At 55.1% G+C, this 21497-nt stretch overlaps 1 protein-coding gene across 14 annotated transcripts in view; it reads left to right on the top strand.

The window, feature by feature from the left end:
* The window catches only part of Zfyve28 (zinc finger FYVE-type containing 28), a 120486-nt gene that overhangs the window by 88074 nt on the left and 10915 nt on the right, over positions 1 to 21497 (top strand). For 12 of the 14 annotated variants that reach the window (XR_013425618.1, XR_002483294.3, XR_002483295.3 and 9 more), the window contains one exon: positions 985 to 2301. Coding sequence is in view for 11 of the 14 variants with exons in the window: in XM_040292794.2 (XP_040148728.1) it covers positions 985 to 2301 (1317 nt within the window). In the remaining 3 variants the exon portion in view is untranslated. Of the gene's footprint in view, positions 1 to 984; positions 2302 to 3981; positions 6088 to 21497 lie in introns of those variants that run through there. The other 2 variants (XM_040292797.2, XM_040292796.2) reach the window with 2 other exon arrangements.

The raw sequence follows: 21497 nt of genomic DNA, 5'->3' as shown, positions 1-21497 counted from the left end.
GCAGAGACCCTGGAGCCTTGAGGGCGGGTGGATGCAGCCCGGTGGTGGAGGCCTGCCCAGCATGTGGAAGACCCTGGGTCCCATCCCCAGCACCGCTCTTCAAAAAAAAGAGAGGGTCTGAGTGTCCACAGCCAGGTGCCTCATGGTGTGGCCTCCTTCAGAGAGCTGCCGTATCCAGCAGGGACCAAAGGCAGGGCCCCAGCTCACGTGGACGTCACACTGACTACAAATACCTTTTTAGTGAGTGTGAGGGGGTGACTGCGAGGACCTGGGGTCCTGGTTGGTGTTTTACTTCTGGTCTGACTGCCCTTCTCTTGGCGTGGTGGTCAGTCGGCTCCTGAACTGGACCCCCTGAGCACCGTGGCGTTCCTTGCCCACTGGGACCGTCAGTGGGGGCTCAACTCAGGTGTGGCCTGGACTTCTCCAGCAGGAAATGACAGGCACCAGCCTGCAGGCCCTGCTCCAAGCTCACCCTTCACTGCCACCAGGGTGACCGCAGCTCCCGGTGCCAGCTTCAGTGCCCCTTCCTCCAGGAAGCCCTCCTCCCTCCCCTCCTGTTGTCATCACTGTGATCCACTCACTGCACAGATGGTTGAGGGGCCCCACGAGGGCAGGGACACACTCGCTGCTCCCTGCCTACCTCAGCACCCAGAGCCTGGCATGTGGTTGGAGCTGGGTGATTCGTGTTAAACAAAAGGGTGAAAATCTACATCTGAACCAACATTTTTTCACTCCTTGAGGATTGTATTAATGCAGTCAACACATTCCTAAGAATCAGGGCTTTCTTGTTGCAGTGAGAGGTCCCAGAGCCAGCGTGGGCGCTCCTGGGCTGAGGTATGGAGGAGAGCCTGGGCGGTTCCCTTGGGTGTCTTGGACTCCGCTGCCAGCTGGGCTGCCTGGTCTCCGTCTGCGGGGCCTGCGTCCCTGCTTGGCGGAGGACTCTGCTGTGGAGGGCCTCAGGCCTGTTTTCTTCTTTCCCCACAGGGATTTGCTGCAGGCGCTGACGGAGGAGGAGCTGCATACCCTGGAGCGGAGCCTCTGCGTCTGCCAGGACGTGGAGCTCCCCATCCGGGCAGACGTCCCGGTGCCCACTGCCCTGGCACCTGCCTTTCCCGCATCCCTTCCCCCCGAGGAGCCGCTCTCAGCCGAGGCCAGGAACCCAGAGGCAGAGCTGGCCTGCTCCATGCAGTACGATGACCAGGAGCTGGAGGAGCTCAGCCGCATGGTCCACCGGGCTGGGGACGAGATGTCATCTCTGCTCTCGCCACCCAGTGCCTGCCAGTCCCCGGCACACAGGCCAGGGGCAGAGGGCAGCCCCCGAGGGGAGGCTTCTCCCGGCAGAATGCGGCTGAAGTCGGGCAGCGACGAGGAGGAGCGGGTGTTCTTCATGGACGACGTGGAGGCGGTGGAGGCCCCTGCCAGGCTGGAGTCGCCAGGTGCTCCGTGTGGGTGGGCAGACGGTGCTGGGACCGGCCCCCAGGAGAGCCGGCAGGGCGGGCAGAGCGAGGAGGAGGGGGTCAGCAAACCTGCTGTGGTGAAGGGGGAGGACTGGAGCAATAACAACAATGAGGGTGACCACAGGAGGCTGGCCGCCCTGCCCGGCTCGACCTGCAGCTGCCTGGACTCGCAGCTGTCCCTGGACGGTTGGGAGGTGAGTGCAGATGACGCCGAGACGGCTGAGATGATCGCCCACCGGACGGGGGGCATGAAGCTCTCGGCCACTGTCATCTTCAACCCCAAGTCACCCTCCTCCCTGGACTCTGCAGTGGCCACCCAGGAAGCCCCAGGCCACGGCCTTTCCCCACTGGAGCCCGGGGCCCAGGGGGCTGGGGGAAGCTCCCACAAACTCAGCGCTGCGGCCACCAGCTGCCTCCTCCATTCCTGCGTGTGCTGTGGGAGCTGTGGGGACGGCCGTGAGGATGCGGTGGAGCACCTGCGGGAGAAGTGTGGCCCAGGGAGCATCATCAGTGCCTCGCACCCTGCCACAGGCTTGGCCAAGGCCAGCGACAAGGGCCCCAAGGGACTGGACGAGGCCCAGCCTGCCCCTGAAGCCATCCTGCCAGTGGAAGACGCCTCCGATAGACAGGAGGGCAAAGCCTCGGCTTCTAGCAAGTGCCTGGCACACACCTCCGGCCCCCAGGAGGACTCGGCAAGCAGGCCGCACACAGAGGGCCAGGCCACGGGCCTGCAGGAGGAGCCAGAGGCCAGGGAGCGGGATCCTGGGAAGCCCTCTGCGCCCGGGAGGGAGAGTCCGCCAGCAGATGGGACCCAAGCCCAACCCCAGCACCGGCCAGGCTCCAGGTAAGGGCTGGCTCTGTTCCAGGACCAGACGGTCCTCTGTATTGGGAGCACGACTTGCGCCAGATTCTCAGAACCTCAGAGCGTTTCCCACCAGAGACTGGAGCTGGCCCAGGCCCAGGTGTGTGGCTGTGTAGGAGGGGCTGGGAGTAGCTGGCCCTGAGGCACCCACAGGATGCTAATCAGCCAGGGTGACACCCCGGCCTGACCTTGATGTTCCTGGTGGCTTTCAGGTGATAGGGGCACAGTGCAAGGCCCTGGATCCACTCTCTTTTGCTGCAGGGCCAATCTCTACCCTGGTGTGACCCATGAGTAGGTGGACTGGGCAGTGGTGAGTGCTGGGACATTCATGGCCTGCCCACTGCCACTGGCCATGGCTGGTTACACTGTCCACCTCTCTTTGCTGACCAAATGGGAACATTCTCATGGCTCCAGCCTGCCTGGGTTCGCTTGCAGGCCCTCTGGAGGGGGAGGTTGGGCCCTCCCCTCCCCTCCCTGCGGGGCGGGGGCTGGGGCCCTGGCTGGACTGGGGTCTGTGGGATCCTGGCAATGCTCACTCCTTAGACCTGAGCCTCTGCTTCCCTGGCCTCTTCCCCATGTCTGTCCTGAGCACAGCAGGTTCTAGAGCGACCCTGGGGCAAGGTCATGCCCTGCTTCTCTGGAGTGTTGGGAGGTGCAGGCACAGCTGGGTGGCACTGCCTCAGGACGGGGGCGCTGTCCTGGGGGCCACCAGGCAAGTGGGCAGATGAGGCAAGGACAGGAAGGGCTCTGCTGGAGGCTGGGAGGACAGCAAAGGGCCCACAGCAGGATGGGGCCAGATGAGGGCCAGGGCGGGAGCAGCCTGTGTGAGAGGCAGGCAAGCAGGTCTTGGGGAGGGTCCCCACACCAGGGGGATGGTTTGGGACCAAGGTAAGGAAGCTTCTTCCTGGCTGTACCCAGTACTCTCCCCCACGCTGTGTGTGAGAGCTGGCCAGGACCCTGTGCCCGCCACCGCCGTGGGGCTGGGCCAGGTTCTGGGCAGCTGTAGCTGCGTCTGCGTGACCGCAGCCCCTGGACCCTCTGGTCTCTCCCTGCAGACTGCCCACTCTGGGCATTATCGGTGGAGTCATAGTGGTGTCAAGGTTTGCCTACATTGTAGCCCAAACTGTTGGCTCGTTTTCACGGCTGAGTAGTGTCCACTGCCAGGAAGGCCACCTTCGCTTCCCCACTCACAGTGCAAGGCGCGAGTGCTGCTGCCCTGAGAGTCGTGTGGCGTCTTTGCTCCCTGGGGACCCCTCTGAGGGTGGAGTGGTGGGTCATGTGGTGACTGTATGCTGAACTGTTTGGAAAACTGTGACTGCTCTCAACGCGGCTGCGGTTTACACACTCACTGCCAGTGTGCGAGGCTTCCCGTTTCCCGTGCCCTCGCCAGCACTTGTTACTGTCTGTTTAAGGATTTTTTTTGTCCTTAGGGCATGACCCATTAGACTTGTACAGTCACCTGATTGCTTTAAAGTCACCTGGAGTTACTCCTGTCTTTGAGGGTGTGCCACTGATGGCGCTCACAGCAGGTGACTTCATGTAGCACTGGGGATATCTGTATTCATTTATTTCTTTTTGGGGTTCTGGGATCAAACCCAGGGCCTTGCTCACACGAGGCAAGCACTCTGCCAATCAGCTACACCCCAGCCCTTTGTTTTGAAGCAGGGTCTCGCTGCGTTGTTGAGGCCGGCCTTCAACTTGGGATCTTCCTGACTCAGCCTCCCACGAAGCTAGGACTACAGGTGTGTGCCACTGTGCCCAGCTTAGATGGCCATTTGTATTGAGTTCAGTTTTATAATTATGTGAAATAGCATACGGTCCTCAGGCAGATCTCCGAAATAAGATGAAGAGAAGTCTGTCGGAAGGGACTTTATTCTCCCATGAGCCTAAAGGTTATAAGTTCTCATAGTTTATTTTTCAATATTCGGAAACACAGTGGAAGGTGGGGTGAGGTGCAGATGGGCTTGCGTGCTCCTGCTGGTTGGCAAAGCGCCTCCCACGCCCAGCACTGCCACCTGTCCCTGCTCCTGACTCTCCACTCCAAGTACTCTGGACAAGTCCTGCTTCCTCTGTAGCTGAGCGGCCCTCTCGGTGGCTGGGTCAGTGGGCACTCAGTGGGGCCTGGTGCCCACTATGGGTTGTGACCAGCCTTCGCCTCAGGATGGTGGGAGGGCCGTAGTGGGGCCTGGCTCTCTGCTGGTTTTGAAAGGCCTTTTTGAGGGGCGGCCACGTTAGTGGGACGACTTGACTTCGCGGCTTTTCCCCAGGCGGGCGAAGTGCTCGTCCACATGGTTGAGTGGAGCCACGGGAGAAGAGGACTTTTGGTTTTGGACCTGTCCTTTGCTGTTTGTCTGGGTGACAGCTAGTGGACACCTCCATCAGACTGTGCTTGCCCATGGCTGCTCACATCCACATCCTGGCCTGTTCAGCTCAGTACATGTCCTAAAGCTCAGCCATGGAAAGGAGAGAAAATCCACGGTGGCTCAGCAGGTGTCCTGCCTTCCCGAAGCAGTTCCAAAGGTGCAGAGGGTCTGAGGACAAAGCACAGGGGAGGTGGCAAGGTGGTCAGGACAGCTTTGCATTGGGCTCGGGGCCTTGGTCAGCAGGGCCCCGAGCCCAGTGCTGTGTTGGAGGGAGCTGGTAATCAGGCTGGCCAGGCTGGCATCCGCAGCAGGACTGCATAGGGGTCATTCACTCACTCACCATTTCCACATGCTCTCAGGGGCTGAGCCAGCATGGAGACCCACGGAGGAGCTGGATGGACGTGGCCTGTCTTCACCCAACATGGGGCTGACAAGCTGTGGGCAAAAAGGCCTGAGCAACCAGTTGTGCACAGGCAGAGACCACTGGAAGGCAAACAGGAGGCCATGGGGCCGGCTGTGGGGCCAGCTGGTGCAGCCTCGCAGGCCCTGGTGTGGTCCCCAACCTGTCCTCCCTGCCATTCCTGTGCCTGCCTCAGCTCAGTGCCTGGAAGGGCTGATGGCTTCTACCTCTGCCTGCATCTCGGCCGGTCCCACTGCAGTCCACATTTGACCCTGGGGCCCGATTGTCCAGCAGGGGCCCCTGCAACCCCTGTGGTGTGTGGCAGGAAAGCTGAGACGGGGCAACAGTCAGGCCCTGCCCTCACGGGCTCCTGGTGCCATGCCTGAGCCTGGATTTCGTGTGCTACAGATGAAGATGAAGGAGGTGCGTGGAGCTGGGGCACAGGCCCTACCTGCAAGGCCAGATGCCCCGGGCCCTAGGACTGTGGGTTCTGGTCAGGTAGAAGACAGCGTCCAGGTGGAAGGACAGGGCTGTCCAGCTAGGAGGACCAACATAGCCCAGAGACAGACCGCTGGAGCCTGGAGCCTGGGAGTGAGGGCTCAGGCATTCCCCATAGCTTCAGCTAGACCCCAGGGAGGCAGGACATTGTCCTTGTGGACACTGCTGCTTTGGCCCTGCTGAGGAAATGTCCTTCAGCTCTGGACCTCTTCCCTACCTTTTCAGTGGTCACAGATGAACCCGTTTTAGAAATGCTGACCTTTTTTTGAATGCTTATCTCCCAGCATAGCCTCACCCTTGGCCCAGAGCATTCCTGAAACCCACCTTGCCCGCTGCTGGCCGATGACTCCTGCCATCTCGTGCCCTCTCTGTGGACATGCAGAACTGTGTTCCATCAAAATAACACTGGCTCGGCTCCTCTGTCTTTCCATCTTTAAATGTGGTCCTTGTTCATTCTAGAAACTTTGAAAAATGTAAAAAAGAAATTTAAAAAATCATCCCATCTTATGCGCAAGTTGGTTGTATTATTTTTTTCACCGAAAATAACATTCTAATGGCTCCTCCACAGGTTCTGTGAAAACACAGCTGCAGTGGACTGTCACTAGGTCACCAAGTACACACTGATTGACTCCTGTGTCCACCTTTTCTTCTGTGTTAAATTGCCCTGGGAGGGCTTGGTTCTTCAGACCCCACCCTTGGCAGATGATTATCACGGCAAGGTGCAGAGCATTCCCAAAGACTCTCATCCCAACACAGTGGTGTGTGCTTGGGGTCAGCACCGACCCACCTCGCTGCCCGGCTCAGTGGGCCAAAAGTAGGTTTGTTTTTCTCTGTTGGCTGGTGGTCTGGGCACTTATGCCTTCTGGGAGTGACCGTCTGCCTTACTTGCTGGCCTTCAGCTGGGACTCTGTGTTTCCCTCGCTGGCCTGGAGTCGCCTCTCTGCTGTGCTTGCAGTGGACAGTGTCCTGCAGTCTGCTTTTTGTGGAGCTAGGGATTGATTTAAGGGCTTTCCTTGAGACAGGCAACCATAGCCACTGACCCACACCCTGGGCCCCTTTCTCCAAGGTATTACTACCTGTGTCCTGTTTTGAGTTCCCTGTGTCCTGTTTTGAGGTCCCTGTGGCCCTGTTTTGAGGTCCCTGTGTCCTGTTTTGAGGTCCCTGTGTCCTGTTTTGAGGTCCCTGTGTCCTGTTTTGAGGTCCCTGTGGCCCTGTTTTGAGGTCCCTGTGTCCTGTTTTGAGGTCCCTGTGGCCCTGTTTTGAGGTCCCTGTGGCCCTGTTTTGAGGTCCCTGTGGCCCTGTTTTGAGGTCCCTGTGTCCTGTTTTGAGGTCCCTGTGTCCTGTTTTGAGGTCCCTGTGGCCCTGTTTTGAGGTCCCTGTGTCCTGTTTTGAGGTCCCTGTGTCCTGTTTTGAGGTCCCTGTGGCCCTGTTTTGAGGTCCCTGTGTCCTGTTTTGAGGTCCCTGTGGCCCTGTTTTGAGGTCCCTGTGGCCCTGTTTTGAGGTCCCTGTGGCCCTGTTTTGAGGTCCCTGTGTCCTGTTTTGAGGTCCCTGTGTCCTGTTTTGAGGTCCCTGTGGCCCTGTTTTGAGGTCCCTGTGTCCTGTTTTGAGGTCCCTGTGTCCTTTTTTGAGGTCCCTTTGTCCTGTTTTGAGGTCCCTGTGTCCTGTTTTGAGGTCCCTGTGTCCTTTTTTGAGGTCCCTTTAGTCCTGTTTTGAGGTCCCTCTGGTCCTGTTTTGAGGTCTCTGTGTCCTGTTTTGAGGTCCCTTTGTCCTGTTTTGAGGTCCCTGTGTCCTGTTTTGAGGTCCCTGTGTCCTGTTTTGAGGTCCCTGTCGCCCTGTTTTGTGGTCCCTGTGTCCTGTTTTGTGGGCTCTGTGGTTCTGTTTTGAGGTCTCTGGGTCCTGTTTTGAGGTCCCTGTGTCCTGTTTTGAGGTCCCTGTGTCCTGTTTTGAGGTCCCTGTGTCCTGTTTTGAGGTCCCTGTGGCCCTGTTTTGAGGTCCCTGTGGCCCTGTTTTGAGGTCCCTGTGTCCTGTTTTGAGGTCCCTGTGTCCTTTTTTGAGGTCCCTGTGTCCTGTTTTGAGGTCCCTGTGTCCTGTTTTGAGGTCCCTGTGTCCTGTTTTGAGGTCCCTGTGTCCTGTTTTGAGGTCCCTTTGGTCCTGTTTTGAGGTCCCTTTGGTCCTGTTTTGAGGTCCCTGTGTCCTGTTTTGTGGTCTCTGTGTCCTGTTTTGAGGTCCCTGTGTCCTGTTTTGAGGTCTCTGGGGCCTGTTTTGAGGTCCCTGTGTCCTGTTTTGTGGGCTCTGTGGTTCTGTTTTGAAGTCCCTGTGTCCTGTTTTGAGGTCCCTGTGGCCCTGTTTTTAGGTCCCTGTGTCCTGTTTTGAGGTCTCTGGGGCCTGTTTTGAGGTCCCTGTGTCCTGTTTTGTGGGCTCTGTGGTTCTGTTTTCAGGTCCCTGTGGCCCTGTATTGAGGTCCCTGTTTTGAGGTCCCTGTGGATTTGTTTTGAGGTCTCTGGGTCCTGTTTTGAGGTCCCTGTGGATTTGTTTTGAGGTCTCTGGGTCCTGTTTTGAGGTCCCTGTGGATTTGTTTTGAGGTCTCTGGGTCCTGTTTTGAGGTCTGTGGATCCTCTTTTGGTCTCTGTGGACCTGTTTCGAGGTCCCTGTGGTCCTCTTTTGATGTCTCTGTTTCCTTTTTGAGGTCCTTGTGGTCCTGTTTTGGGGTACCTGTTTCCCTGTTTTGAGGTCTCTGGGTCCTGTTTTGATGTCTCTGTGGTCTCTGGTGGAGAGGGTTCAGGGTCCTCCCTTGAGCTCCTCACTGGCATCTGCCATGCTACCTCAGCAAGCATAGTGACTCCCATGTCCCAGGACCCAGGAGGGTTGGTGGCAACCCTACAGGCCTTGAGGGGACACTGACATACAGTAGGCACTCAGGTGGAGGGGGGTGAGGGAGGCCACCCTACTAGCTGATGGCCTCCTGCTCAGTCAGGCAATGCAGTGTCCTGGCCTAGGGGGCTGCAGTGAGCACAGGGTCACCCAGGACAGCCCCCTCAGAGGTCTCACCAGTGCTGACCTTGCAGGCTGCTCACCCATGACTCCAGCTCTTCCCTGCAGCCTGCCCTCAGCTCCCAGGTCTCTACTTCTTCCGGACCCGCTCCTCCTTCTGCTGCCTTTCCTCCTGCCCTTCCAGGAAGAAATTAGAATCAGTTCCCAAGATGGAGAGTGCCAGGTGGGGTGGTTCCCTTAGGGAGAGCAGTCAGAGGGTGTCCCAGGTAGTGGCATTTGCTGAGATGTTGGTAACATGGGACAAGTTTACCTTGGTCCTAATAGTCTCTACTGCCAAGTGGGATGTGAGCTGTAGGGTTTTCATAGATGCCCTTTTTTTAATGAATAAAAAGGAATTCCTCCTCTATTCCTAGTTTGCTGATGATTTTTGTCAAGAATAGATGTGGGATTTTCTCATACTCTTTCTGTCTCTTTTGGGACAGTCATGTAGTTTTTCGGTTTTAGTCTGTTAATGTGATGAATCCGTTGATTGATAGTCACATGTTGAGCCAACCTTGCATTCCTGGAGTGAGCCACATTTGGTCATGAGAAATCCTTTTAATGTATTGTTGGCTTTGACTTGTTAAAAAACTTTTAAAGAATTTGTATCTGTTTGTGAGGAATGTTGGCCTATAGCTATCTTTTTTTGGATTGCTCTTTTCTGGTTTGGGTAGCAGGGTAATGCCAAGATGCTAGAACGAGCTGGGGTACCTGCCTATCCCTTCAGTTTTCTTCAAGAGTATTATAGAACTGCCATTCTTTTGGCCTTAAATATTAGATAGAATTTACTAATGAAGCCACCTGGGCCTGGAGTTTTCTTTGGAAGAACATTTTTACTACAGATCCAATTTTTTTCCTAGGTGTGGATCTGCTCAATGATCCACTTCTTCAGACAATAAGCAGAACTTACTTGACACAGGATCATGTGGTCCTCGTTCCCCCACTCCTGACTTTCTCTCAGGTGTGCCGATGACACCTCTGCTTAACACTTCCAGGTGCCCTGTCTCCCTGCTCTTAGCATCAGGCCCTCAGGGACCTGTGCAGCCATCCCAGCCAGTCCCTGGGCCACTGTTGCCATCCCTCATCCCTGCAGCATCTTCTGGCCTGACAGAGGACCTGCTTCAAAATAACTCCGTTCTCCCATTCTGGCCTCTATTTGCTCCTTTGAGCCATTACCCCTCCCCTCATGATGTGATGGCCCTCCCTGTCCCTTCTATACCAGGCCACCAGCACAGTCCCACATGTGAGTTTCTGGGGAGCTTTACTGGCTGCCTTTGAGGAGAGGTTCCTTGGTCACCACTGCTCACCAGCACATCTGACTGCAGCCCCCAGGCTCTCTGCACGGCCTGTCCTCAGGGTCCACAGACACCCCGTGTTCTGTGGCACCATGTCTCCAGGAACCTGGATGTTGAACAGATGCCCTGTGTCAGGTCCAGGAGAAAGGGAGGCACCACGGGCTGGAGGGCAGCAGGACCTCAGAGGACATCTTGAGCGCTGGGGACATGGAGATCAGGTCCAGGTTCTCACGTTCCCCCCCACAGTCCTGAGGAGCCTCACCTGCCTGCTGTGCCTCACCCAGTGCAACCCCAGGGCAGGCTGGTACTGGTCCAGCCCCAGCACTGAGGGCCTGGACGTGGCGACCCCTCAGGCTGGTCCACATCTTCAGGTAGCCATGTGGCCTCTGGGTGTGGGGAGCCTGTGGTGCTGCAGGGCAGCTCCGGGAGAACTGGACTGGGCAGAGTGCAGCTTGCTGTGCTGTCCTCGCAGTGCCGCCAGCTGTCTGCACTCCCTGTGGGTCCCCAGAGAAGGCTGAGCCCCTGGCTCTGTCCTCACGATGCTCAGTGGGCGCATAGTAGGCTCTCTGTCTCGGTCCATGTGAACAAAGACCATTTCCTGCTCATGACCTGCTCTCTGGACATCTGTGGTCAAGGGGTAGAGGCCAGGGGGTTTGCCCTGGAGTGGAGCACAGTGGTCAGGGTTGGCCCTTCTTCAAGGAACCAAGATGAGGAGGGGGCTTCCTTCTGAGCAGAAGCCACTGGGGGGAGAGTGAGGAAGACCGTCCTGCCACATGAGGCCTCCTGCTCCTGGTGGCTCTGGGCAGCAGCCCATGGGACCAGGAAATCCTAGTCTGAATGGCCACTTCTCTCAAGCAGACCCTTTCCTCCCATCTTTGCTGAGGCAAGGCAAGAGGAAACGGGTTTAAACCCCTGTGGAGCAGGGAGACCAGGACGCACCCTCAGACAAGTGCCCCTGCTGCTTTGAGGTTCCCTGCCACAGGGGCTACCGTTGAAAGGCGCTTTTTAAAAAATATTTTTATTTGTAGGCGGACACAGTACCTTTATTTTATTTTTATGTGGTGCTGAGGATCGAACCCCGAGCCCCACCGTGCTAGGTGAGCGCTCTACTGCTGAGCCCCAGCCCCAGCCCCCATTGAGAGGCTTTTAAAAGCAGCAGAAGCTCAGAGAGAGTCAGGAAAGCATGAACGGGGTGGGCAGAGGGGACTTCTGCCCATGCGTAGCAGTGCATGTGTGTGCGTGTATGTGTGTGTGCATTTGCACGTGTACAAGCCTGTGTGCCCACAAGTCTGTGTGTGTGTGCATACATGTGTGTGCTTCTGCATATCTGCTTTTCTGAATTTTAGAAAGCCACCCTGCAAGGTGGTCAGGAGGTGATGCTGGGAGATCAGGTTCTGACACCATAACAGGGGCACCCTGTGGGTGCTGGGGTGGAGCCCAGGACCTCACACATGCTAGGCAAGCACTGTACCGCCGAGCCCCCTTCCTGCCCACAGTGGGAGCTTTTCAAGAGCTGAGCAAGTGCCAGCCTGGGTCTGGCTGTTTCCCTAGCACAGCGCCTTGGCCACACAGGGCTGAGCCCAGAGGATCCAGACCTCAGCCCCTTGCTCCCCATAGCTCCCTGCTCCCCACAGCCCCCTGGCTGGGGGGTAGCTTTGTGCCTGGCTTTAGGACAGAGTGAGGAGCAGGTGAGCACCCAAGGCAAGACCCTCCTGGCCCCTGGTCTGTGGTGGGCAGGATGAGGCCTGCACCAAGGAGCTGCCTTCCTGAGAGGCTGGTGAACTAAGAGCATCAACAGCTACTCTGGGCCTCAGGGCAAGGTGTGGCCCTGTCAGCCCTGCAGCACCCCAGCTTTGGAGACTGTCTACTGGGGGCTGTCAGCAAGCAACCTTGTAGACTTACAGGCTGCTGGATAGGGCAGATGCACCCAGGGCCTGTGGACAGACAGGACCCTCTAGGGTGGCCATGAACTTGGAGGTTCAGCTCAGGGATCAAGCACCGTGGCATCCAGCCCTCCTGTGGCTGGAAGACCTGATCTGACAGACCTTGAAGGCCAGCTGGGCCTGGGTGGTGCCACTTCAGGGAGCCAGCATGGGTGGCCTTCCTCCCTGGGCTGGTCCTACACCTCACCCCTCAGGACACACAGCCTGTGGGCCTATGCATGGGACAGGTGACTCTGATGGAGCCAGAGATCCCCCTGCTGGTGCAGCCTGTGGCCCTGAGGGCTGGTCCAGTGTCCATAGCCCCCACCTCCACTTAGCCACCACACCTCTCGGGAGGCCATGCCTCAGCTCCTTTGCAGGCCCAGGGCCTCCCAGCGGGAGGACTTGAGTGCCCACCCCTCCATAGCGTGTGCTCAGGCATCCTTCTGAGGGCCCTGGGTGGACGGCATCACTTTCTCCATCTGCAGACAAATACACCAAGGCCCTGGGAGTGGACGTGCCCCCGCAGACTACACAAGTGGTGACTTGAGGCCCTTCTCCCTCACTGCCTCACTTCCTGTGAGTCCCTGCCCCTCCTAAGACTCCCAACCAGTGACCTTGCTAGGGTGGGGGGGATTCTGGTCACCTCGGGTAGGACCAGCAGAAGTGGGTGGGAGTGTATGAAAAGTGTCAGGGACACTCTGAGTGGCTTGTTTCTGGGACATCAGCACTACTGCTGCTCAGTTAGAGGATGTGGGAAATGAGCTAGTTTCCAGGGCTGTCCTGCTTGCAAACCCAGTGTCTGTTTTATATTTGGGACTTGAAACCAAACAGAAAGGGTTTGCTGTCCACAGTGATCCCGTGGCCCATGGAGTAGGAGTCACTCCTTGCCCACAGCCTGGCTGCCTGCCCATCTGGGGCCCAGCGGGAGGAGCAGAGGAAGCCTGCACCTGAGCATCCCTGGGACCCCACTGAGTGTGGGTCTGTGTAAGTGGTGCTCTTGGCCATCAGCTCCCCGCTGTCTTTCCTTAATTCGCCAGTCTTGTGTTTTCTGCGATAGGGGCTGTGTACAGCCCTAACCACTGACCAGCACAATTCCCTGTCGGTGTTATCCCTTGGACTTTCAAGGGGGTATCATCATTCAGATTTTGTGGGAAAGCCAGGTACAGTAGTACACGCCTGTAACCCCAGTGGCTGGGGAGGCCGAGGCAGGAGGATCTCCAGTTCAGGGCCAGCCTGGGCACCTTAGTGAGACCTACTGAGACCCTGTCTCAAAATAAAAGTTTAAAAAGGGCTTGGATGAAGCTCAGTGGTAGAGCACCCTGGGTTCAATCCCTAGTTATATAGGAAAAAAGCTGGGGGTCATGAACTGACCTGGCCCGTTCACGAGGCTGGTCAGCATGGAGCCAGGACCCAAGTCCAGGACTGTCTGACTGCAGCACCACCAGCGGTCTCACGACAGGCAGGGTGTGGACAAGCATCCCAGTGCACGCACACATGTGTGACGGAGACCTTGGCCCTTGCCAAGGTTACAGGAGCCTGTGGACATGCACTCTGGTGTCCTCGCCTTGTCCACCTGACATGTCCCACGGTCACATGTGCCCTTCCAGCTGTGAAGACCTCTGTGCATGCCTGTGATCCCAGCTGCTGGAGAGGGGACTTCAGGGATCCATCTGAGGCAGGATCTGAGGCCTCCCCAGCAATGTAGCAAGACCCCCATCTCAAAACAAGGTGACAAGCAGACAAGGGCACCTGCGGCTCTCCCCCGCCCCTGCTCGTGACATTCCTCGTGCTATGATATCGCAGCCTCTGCGCCAGCGCACCCTCCACAGTCCCCTTGGGGTCGCTCAGTACCCAGTTTGTAGAATGAATCCAGCAAGTAAACACTTTGCAGGGCACTTTGAACGTTGCTCTTGGGCTCAGAACCCCTTACGTGACTCGTGACTCGGGCCATGATCAGGTGATTGCTTCTTTTGAATATTAAGCACTTGGGTTACACGCTGTTGGTATGAATCCCTGCCGTGTGTGGGGGCCTGCGTGGAGGCCTGGTGTCTGTGCTGCCCAGCACCGTGTGGGCAGGACCTTCCTTGTTTGGTCATCGGTAGCTGTTTTACGGCCTGTTCTTCTGTTGGGGGAGCAGGTCTGTGGGCCAAGTACCCACCCAGGCTCACCTGGCAGAGAGGATGGTGCCAGGGTTGGGTCACAGGTTCCACGTCTCGGCTCCTGTCTGTGGCTGCTGTGACCAACAGGGATGTGTCACGGATCTGAGGCAGGTGTTGGCAGGGCGGTGCTCCAGGTGGCAGCCCCGGGCACCCCTTTCCTGCGGCTGCCCCCCGTGATCTCTGCCTCCCCGAGGTGCTTGCTGGGCCTAGGACCCTGGCAGATCCTGCAGGATGTCTACCTCAGGGGCCTCTGCTCAGGAAGCTGAAAAGACCCTTTCCCAAAATGCTTGAGTCACAGTTTCTGGGGGGTACCCCAAACTTAGCCCACTACGGTGTTTGGATCCTGTGCTCCTGATCACTCTGTTCTTCCTGCCCCTTGGAAGAGCCTCTGTCAGACTGTCTGAATGGCACCGCAGGAGAGGACAACAGGAGGAACTGATGAGCACTGGGGACTCCGCAGGCCTTGCAGGGGGAGAGACTCCTTGTCAAGTTCTGGTGTCTGTGGCTTCCCACTGTCCGCTCAGCAGGAAAGCCAGGGCGTGCTGGGCTGCCCTGGTATTGGAGTGCTGCTCCTGGAGCGTGGGGGAGAGTGCCTGAGCAGCAGTCCTGCAGAGTAGGGGCAAGAAGTGAGCTAGGCATGGGGTAGGGCATGGAAGGCTTCTCCAGTGAGACCTAGGAACAATTCTAGTGAACTAGAGGGCTTCTGTGGGTATCCAGGCAAAGAGTCTTCTGGGCTTAGTGACATCTGTGCAAAGGCCCTGTGGCCACAACCTGCCTGGTCTGTCTGTGACAGCAAGACGCAAAGCTGAGAGGAGAAGGCGAAGGAAGGTGGGAGGAAAGATTGACAGACAGGAACAGGGATTTCAGTGATTTCATGTTCTAACTTGTGTTTTGAAAGGCTCTCTGCCTGGACCTGTGGGGTCTTGACAGGGGCTAAAACCCCATGGGGCACTCTGACAGGTCAGGTGCACTGTGCCTGGCAGGGCCTTGTGCCCAGCCTCTGAATAGCCTCGCCTGGGCTGAGGTCATAGTGGAGCCTGGTCCACCTGGGCTGCCTGACCCTCAGGCCCTGACCAGGGCTGCCAGCACCCCAGGGGGCCCCCCCCAGCCCTGCTGCCCTGCTCAGGTCTCCCAGCAGCTGTGAGCCGCTGCCTCCCGCCTCTGTGCAGGTCAGCGGGTGGTGCGTGGGAACCAGCCATGACGCGTGGGACTGGACCTGGACAGGAGACTGGCTGGTCAGAGTGGCTGGACCTGCATGGGAAGCCCTCTGGCCATCTAACCTCTGAGAGGCTGCCCACTCCAGGTGTCACCTGTTTCTTTGCCTCCTGGGATCCATCACTGCCACTGCCGAGTTCTGGTCCCTGTGCCCTCTGGGGCATGTCCTGCAGAGGTTTGCTCCCACAGGGTCTTGTGCCAGGTGCTGGATCACCCTTGTCCCCCAGCCCCACCTCACCGTGCCTGTGCAGTGTGGTGTGTGACCCTGCTCTGGGTGGCCCTCCACCTTCCTGTCCACTTCGGCTCTTTTAGGGGCCTCAGACCAAGGGAGTGTCAGTCACAGGTGCTGGGGTGGCCACACTCCCTCCTGCTTCTCGGCAGGCCCCGGGCTCTGGTGTGGTGCCCTGTACAGACCTGCTCCCTGGGGAAGGCTGTACCCACTGGAGCCTCTGAGATGGGCACACACCCCCATCAGGCCTTTGCTTTTGCTCTGGGCTCGTTCCCAGGGTGTTAGCACCACTCCGTCCCCATCTCGGTCTCTACCTTGTCAGTGAGTCATGCTGCCTAACAGATCCCAACAGGCCACCTGGCCTCAGGCAATGCCTGGGGGATCATCTCAGCCCAGACCAGGTGTGGCGGGAGGAGTTCTGGGGACCAGGTCTCAGCAAGCTGATGTCCAGTCAGCCGGGCAGTCTTCTCATCTGGAGCTAGTGTCATTTCTGCCCCTATGTCTTGTGGAACAAGGAGAGATCAAACAGCCATGAGAGGTTCAGAGCTCAGCACTGCCCAGGGGCCGTGTGCCCTGTCCCAAGGATTCAGGCTGCCCAGTGCCTGCCAGAAGCTCACCCCCATGAGGACAGGACTTGGCTCACCTCTGACCAGTTGCCAGGAGGTCTCACTAACACAGAGGCAGGCTGGCCTGGGGTGAGGGGGAGGAGTGTCTTGGGATGCCCATGCCCAGGGAGAAGCACTGGGTGGAGCCACACGGGGCTCTCCCTGCAGCCCTGCAGTGGGACCTGGTCCTCCAGCGGATGTGGCAGGCTAAAGTTCCTGCACTCACAGTATACCTGGGGACGGGGTGGAGGATCTGTGATGCGTCCCCATAGTGTGCCCACTGCCTTGAGGGCCAGAGGAGCATGGTCATCGGAGAGCTCCCCACGAGAATGGACCAGGATCTGGATGACACTCTGAAGCTACCTGACTCTGGCTGGACTCTTCCTGGAGGATGACAGGATGGCAGCGTGGGGCAGGCCACCAGTCAGCTGACCCTATGTCTGTGAGAAGGCTTCCTTAGGAACAGAGTCATGCATAAGAGCTACCAGGAGCATGACCACGAGTGGCTGAGGAGGACAGAGCAGAAAGACATGGTTGTGTTCAGAAGAAATGGGCCGGTTTGGGCTGACAGAAGTACAGAGGCCTGTCGGTCATCATGCTGGTCAGCGACGCAGAGTATCTCAAAACCAGCAGCTGAAGCTGCAGAGAGGATCAGCCATCTCCCTGTCCTGGCGGCTGCAAGTCCCCATCAATCTGTCCAGGGCTGGTTCCTCTGAAGGCTGCAAGGGCCCTTCTGTCCCGGGCTCAGCAGCTCCTGTTGTCCTGGAATCCCTGGGGCTCCTTGGCTTGTAGAACCACCACACACCTCTGCCTTCATCTTCACAGGGCCTTCTCTCTGCCTGTGAGTCCGGGCAAGCTCCCCTTCTACGAGGACACAGTCTTGGGGGACCAGGGCCCACCCTGCTCGAATATGACCTCATCTGACCTGATTACACCTGAAAGGACCCTCTTTCCCTGTAAGGTCACCATCTGAAGAACTGTGGGCTAGGACTGAAACATGGAGTAGGTGGAGGGGACACCATTCATCCCTCATTGTGCAAGCTTCACTGCTAAATCCTGGCCGTGCTAGACTTTGAGGGCACTGGCCAGTGAGGAGGGTCCACCTGCTGCTGATTTCCAGCTGTGGCTGAGTGATTCCAGGGCGTCTCCTGGAAGGTGTCCTAGCCCTGCTCTACCCAGGACTCTCAGAGGAAGGCACAGCCAGACCTTGCTGAGAGTGGCAGATCTTTCTTCTCATGACCAGAGGTGTCCTGGATGGTGGGTCTGCCCTGGCTCGGGGCCCTGTGTGGCTGGGCAGCAAAGCCTTCACACAAGCTCCCCAGGAAGGCATGCCCACCCCCATCTCAGGCCTCTCTTCTCTGTCTCATCATCAGGTCTCTGCCAACATATCCTCTCAGGTTGGCCTGCCCCTCTGTGCCCTGTCCCACTCTCCACCTTTCCTCTCATTGTCTCCAAGCTCTTACTGCTGGCAGGGGACAGTCTGTCTTCTGAACAGGTTTCCAGGCTGACCATCTGCCCCCCTCAGGCCCTGCGCACCTGCAGCCAGCCTCTGCTTGTGAATGTGTCCTAGACAGCACTCCAGCCGAGCACACAGACACTTGGCCCATTCACTCCCACCCTGACTATGGATGGTGGGGTCCCAAGACAGGGGTGGCACACACCGAGATTCTCACAGACCTAGATTCTTACACACTGAGATTCTTACACACTGAGATTTGGAAAGTGTGGAGCATCCTTTAGGGATCCCTGGCCAACAGTGTGGGGTCCAGGCCCCTCAGGACACTGGCAGACCTGCCCTGGTCTCTGCCTCCGTGTGGCCCCTTCCAGCACTGACAGAATGCACTCCCTGGGCTTCCATCCAGGCTGTCCTCATGCTGACCCTTCAGGAAGCACCCCTGTGCTCTGGTCCCCTCCACCCTGAGCAAAGAGGTCTTCTTCTGACCCTCATAACATGCCCTATCTGGCTGGGGATCTTCCATTTCACTTTCCATATTGTGTGATACTTAACTGTTGCCCATTTATCTCTGCTGTCAGATCCTGAGCTCCTAAGGACTCAGCTGCACAATTCCTGGCTCATAGTAGGTGCTTAGTCCATGTTTGTGGGACAAGTGGGAGTGATTGGTTGGATGGTTGGATGGATGGATGGTTACATGATCCATGATGGCTGGCTGGCTGGACGGATGGATGGATGTGTGAATGGATGTCTGGATGTATGAGTGGATGAACAGAGGGATGATTGGATGGATGGGTAGATGAATGGATGGACAGATGAATGGATGGAAAGGTGGACTGATGGAAGGATGGGTGGACACATGCATGGGAGACTTGTAAGGAGCAGCCAGCACACCAGCTGTTTCCAAGCCTTCAGTTTCCTGCGTCCAAGCACTGCTTTTGAAGCCATCAGTCTCCTGTAGCTCTTGCTTTCCTGTTAACTGGGCCTTTGGCAGAGGGCTTCAGGTTCCCAGGTGTTGTGGCCAGAACATCTCACAGTGCTCTTAGTTTGCCCAAGTTAGCATTCATTCTTACTTTCCAGGCCCTCAGAAGAAGCTCAAGATGATAAAAGCCTTTTTTGTGTGTATATCCTCAGTTACTGAATTCTTCACCACCTCGGGTTTACTTGAGCTTTTTATGATATTCCTTTTTGAAAGTGATTGGAATTGAAATTTCAGGTTCAATGAAATGCTCTTGTCTTACCTCCACATTGTAAAAGCTATCTATATGCTAAACCCAAGGCCAACATCATTCTAAATGGAGAAAAATTTCTAAAACTGGAATAAGACAGAGATGCCCGATTTTACCACTTCTATTCAATGTAGTCCTTGAAAGTCTAGCCAGAGCAATTAGACAGGTGAAAGAAATTAAACACGTAAGAATAGGGAAAGAAGAACTCAAAACTATTAATTATTTGCTGATGACATGATTCTATACTTAGAGGATCCAAGAAAACCCACAGAAAACTTCTAGAATTAATAAACGAATTCAGCAAAGTAGCAGGATATAAAATCAACACCCAAAAATCAAATGCATTTCTGTACATCAGTGATGAATCCTCTGAAAGAGAAATTAGGAAAACTACCCCATTCACAATAACTCAAAATAAACAAATAAATAAATGGGAATCAATTTAACAAAAGAAGTGAACAACCTGTACAATGAAAACTACAGAACACTAAAAAAACAAAGAAGACCTCAGAAAATGGAAAGATCTCCCATGCTCTTGGATAGGCAAAAATAACATTATCAAAATGGCCATACTACCCAAAGCGCTGTACAGATTCAAGTAAAATCCCAATGTTTTTCCTTATAGAAATAGAAAAAGCAGTCAGAAAATTCATTTGGAAGTATAAAGAGAACCAGAATAGCCAAAGCCATCCTCAGCAAGAAGAGTGAAGCAGGAGGCATCATAATACCAGACCTTGAACTATACTACAAAGCAACAGTGACAAAACACATGGTATGGGTGCCAAAATAGATATGTAGACCAGTGGTACAGAAGACTGCCGCAGTCTGGCTGGGCACAAATCACGAGCCACTCAAGCAGGAAAAAACTCTATTTCCAAACTCCCGCAAACGCCACCCACGCAGCCCTTCCAGGAACACCACACGCCAACTGGAACTCCCTCCACCGCAACTTCACCAACCAGTGAAAACTCCCCAGGAATCCCCGAGGCGGACAACAGGGGTCTATATACAACTGAATACACAGCCTGTTTCAATCCAGCATCGTCTTAATGGCTCGCCTCTCAACCATTACTTCTGGCAAAATGCCAGGCGTCATCCAAACTCGGCTGGGCCCTCAACAGAAGACAAAGACGAATCACTTAAATACAGTTCTCTCATACTAGACAGAGGCACTAAAAACATTGGAGAAAAAATAGCCTATTCAACAAATGGTGCTTGGAAAACTGGAAATCCATATGCAGCAAAATGAAACTAAACCCCTATCTCTCACCATGCACAAAGCTCAAAGTGGATCAAGGACCTAGGAGTTAGACCAAAGACCTTGCACCTAATAGAGGAAAAAGTAGGCCCCAACTTCTTTAACAAGACTCCTAAAGTAAAGAAATAAAATCAAGAATCAATGAATGGGATGGATTCAATCTAAAAAGCTGCTTCTCAGCAAAAGAAACAATCAGTGAGGTGAATAGACTGCCTACAGTGTGGGAGAACATTTTTGCCACACACATATCAGGGCACTAATATCCAGGATATATAAAGAACTCAAAAAACTTAACACCAAAAAAAAAAAAAACAACAACAACAAAAAGCAAAACACCCCAATCAATAAATGGGCTAAGGAGCTGAACAGACACTTCTTAGAAGATATATAATCAATCAACAAATATATGAAAAAATGTACAACATCTCTAGTACTTAGAGAAATGCAAATCAAAACTACTCTAAGATTTCATCTCCTGCTAGTCAGAATGGCAGTTGTTAAGAATACAAACAACAATAAGTTCTGTCGAGGATGTGGGGGAAAAGGCACACTCATACATTGCTGGTGGGACTGCAAATTCATGCAACCACTTTCTAAAGCAGTATGGAGATTCCTTAGAAAACTTGGAATGGAGCCACCATTTGACCCAGCTATCCCAGTCCTAGTCCTTGGTCTGTATCCAAAGAACTTAAAATTAGCATACTATAGTGATGCAGCCACATCAATGTTTATAACAGTTCAATAGACAATAGCTGAACTGTGGAACCAACCTAGATGCCCTTCAATAGATGAATGGATAAAGAAACTGTGGTACATATACACAGTGGAATATTACTCAGCATTAATAAATAATAAAATTATGGCATTTGCAGGTAAATGAATGGAGTTGGAGAATATTATGAGAAGTGAATCCCCAAAAACCAAAGGCTAATAAGTGGATGCTGATCCATAAGAGGCGGAGCATGGGGAAAATGGAGGAACTTTGGGCAAAGGGGAGGGAAGGTAGGGGAGAGAGCATGGGGGTAGGGAAGATGGTGAATGAGCTGGACATCATTACCTTAGGTACATGTATGACTGTATAAATGCTACATTGTGTACAGCCAGAGAAATGAAAAGCTGTGCTGCAATTGTGTACAATGAATGAAATGACGCATTCTGCTGTCATATATAACTAATTAGAATAAATAAATATTTTTTAAAAACTTGATATTTTGTTACATTTTTAAAAATGCACTTCTCTGCTGTATCAAATTGCGGCATTCAGATATGCCCAGTTTCCAACATTTCACAGGCCCCCCTCAGATTTTTCTACTGCCACAGTAACTCACTCCTCCATGGGTGCTGTCCACAGGAAGCACTTGGAAAGCCTGCATTCCTGGCGTGGCCTGCCTGTGACTCTGGCTCAAGTCAGGGATGGACCTACACCCTTGGTATTCGTGCGATTGCTCAGAATTGCTCTGTATTTCTGTAGTAGAGAACGACGTCTCACAGGAAGGTGAACCCGAGTGGACTTGTTGCA

The sequence above is a fragment of the Ictidomys tridecemlineatus genome, chromosome 9 (assembly GCF_052094955.1).
Source record: "Ictidomys tridecemlineatus isolate mIctTri1 chromosome 9, mIctTri1.hap1, whole genome shotgun sequence".
In the NCBI taxonomy this organism is placed as follows: domain Eukaryota; kingdom Metazoa; phylum Chordata; class Mammalia; order Rodentia; family Sciuridae; genus Ictidomys; species Ictidomys tridecemlineatus.
This window is presented reverse-complemented; position numbering and strand designations above follow the sequence as displayed.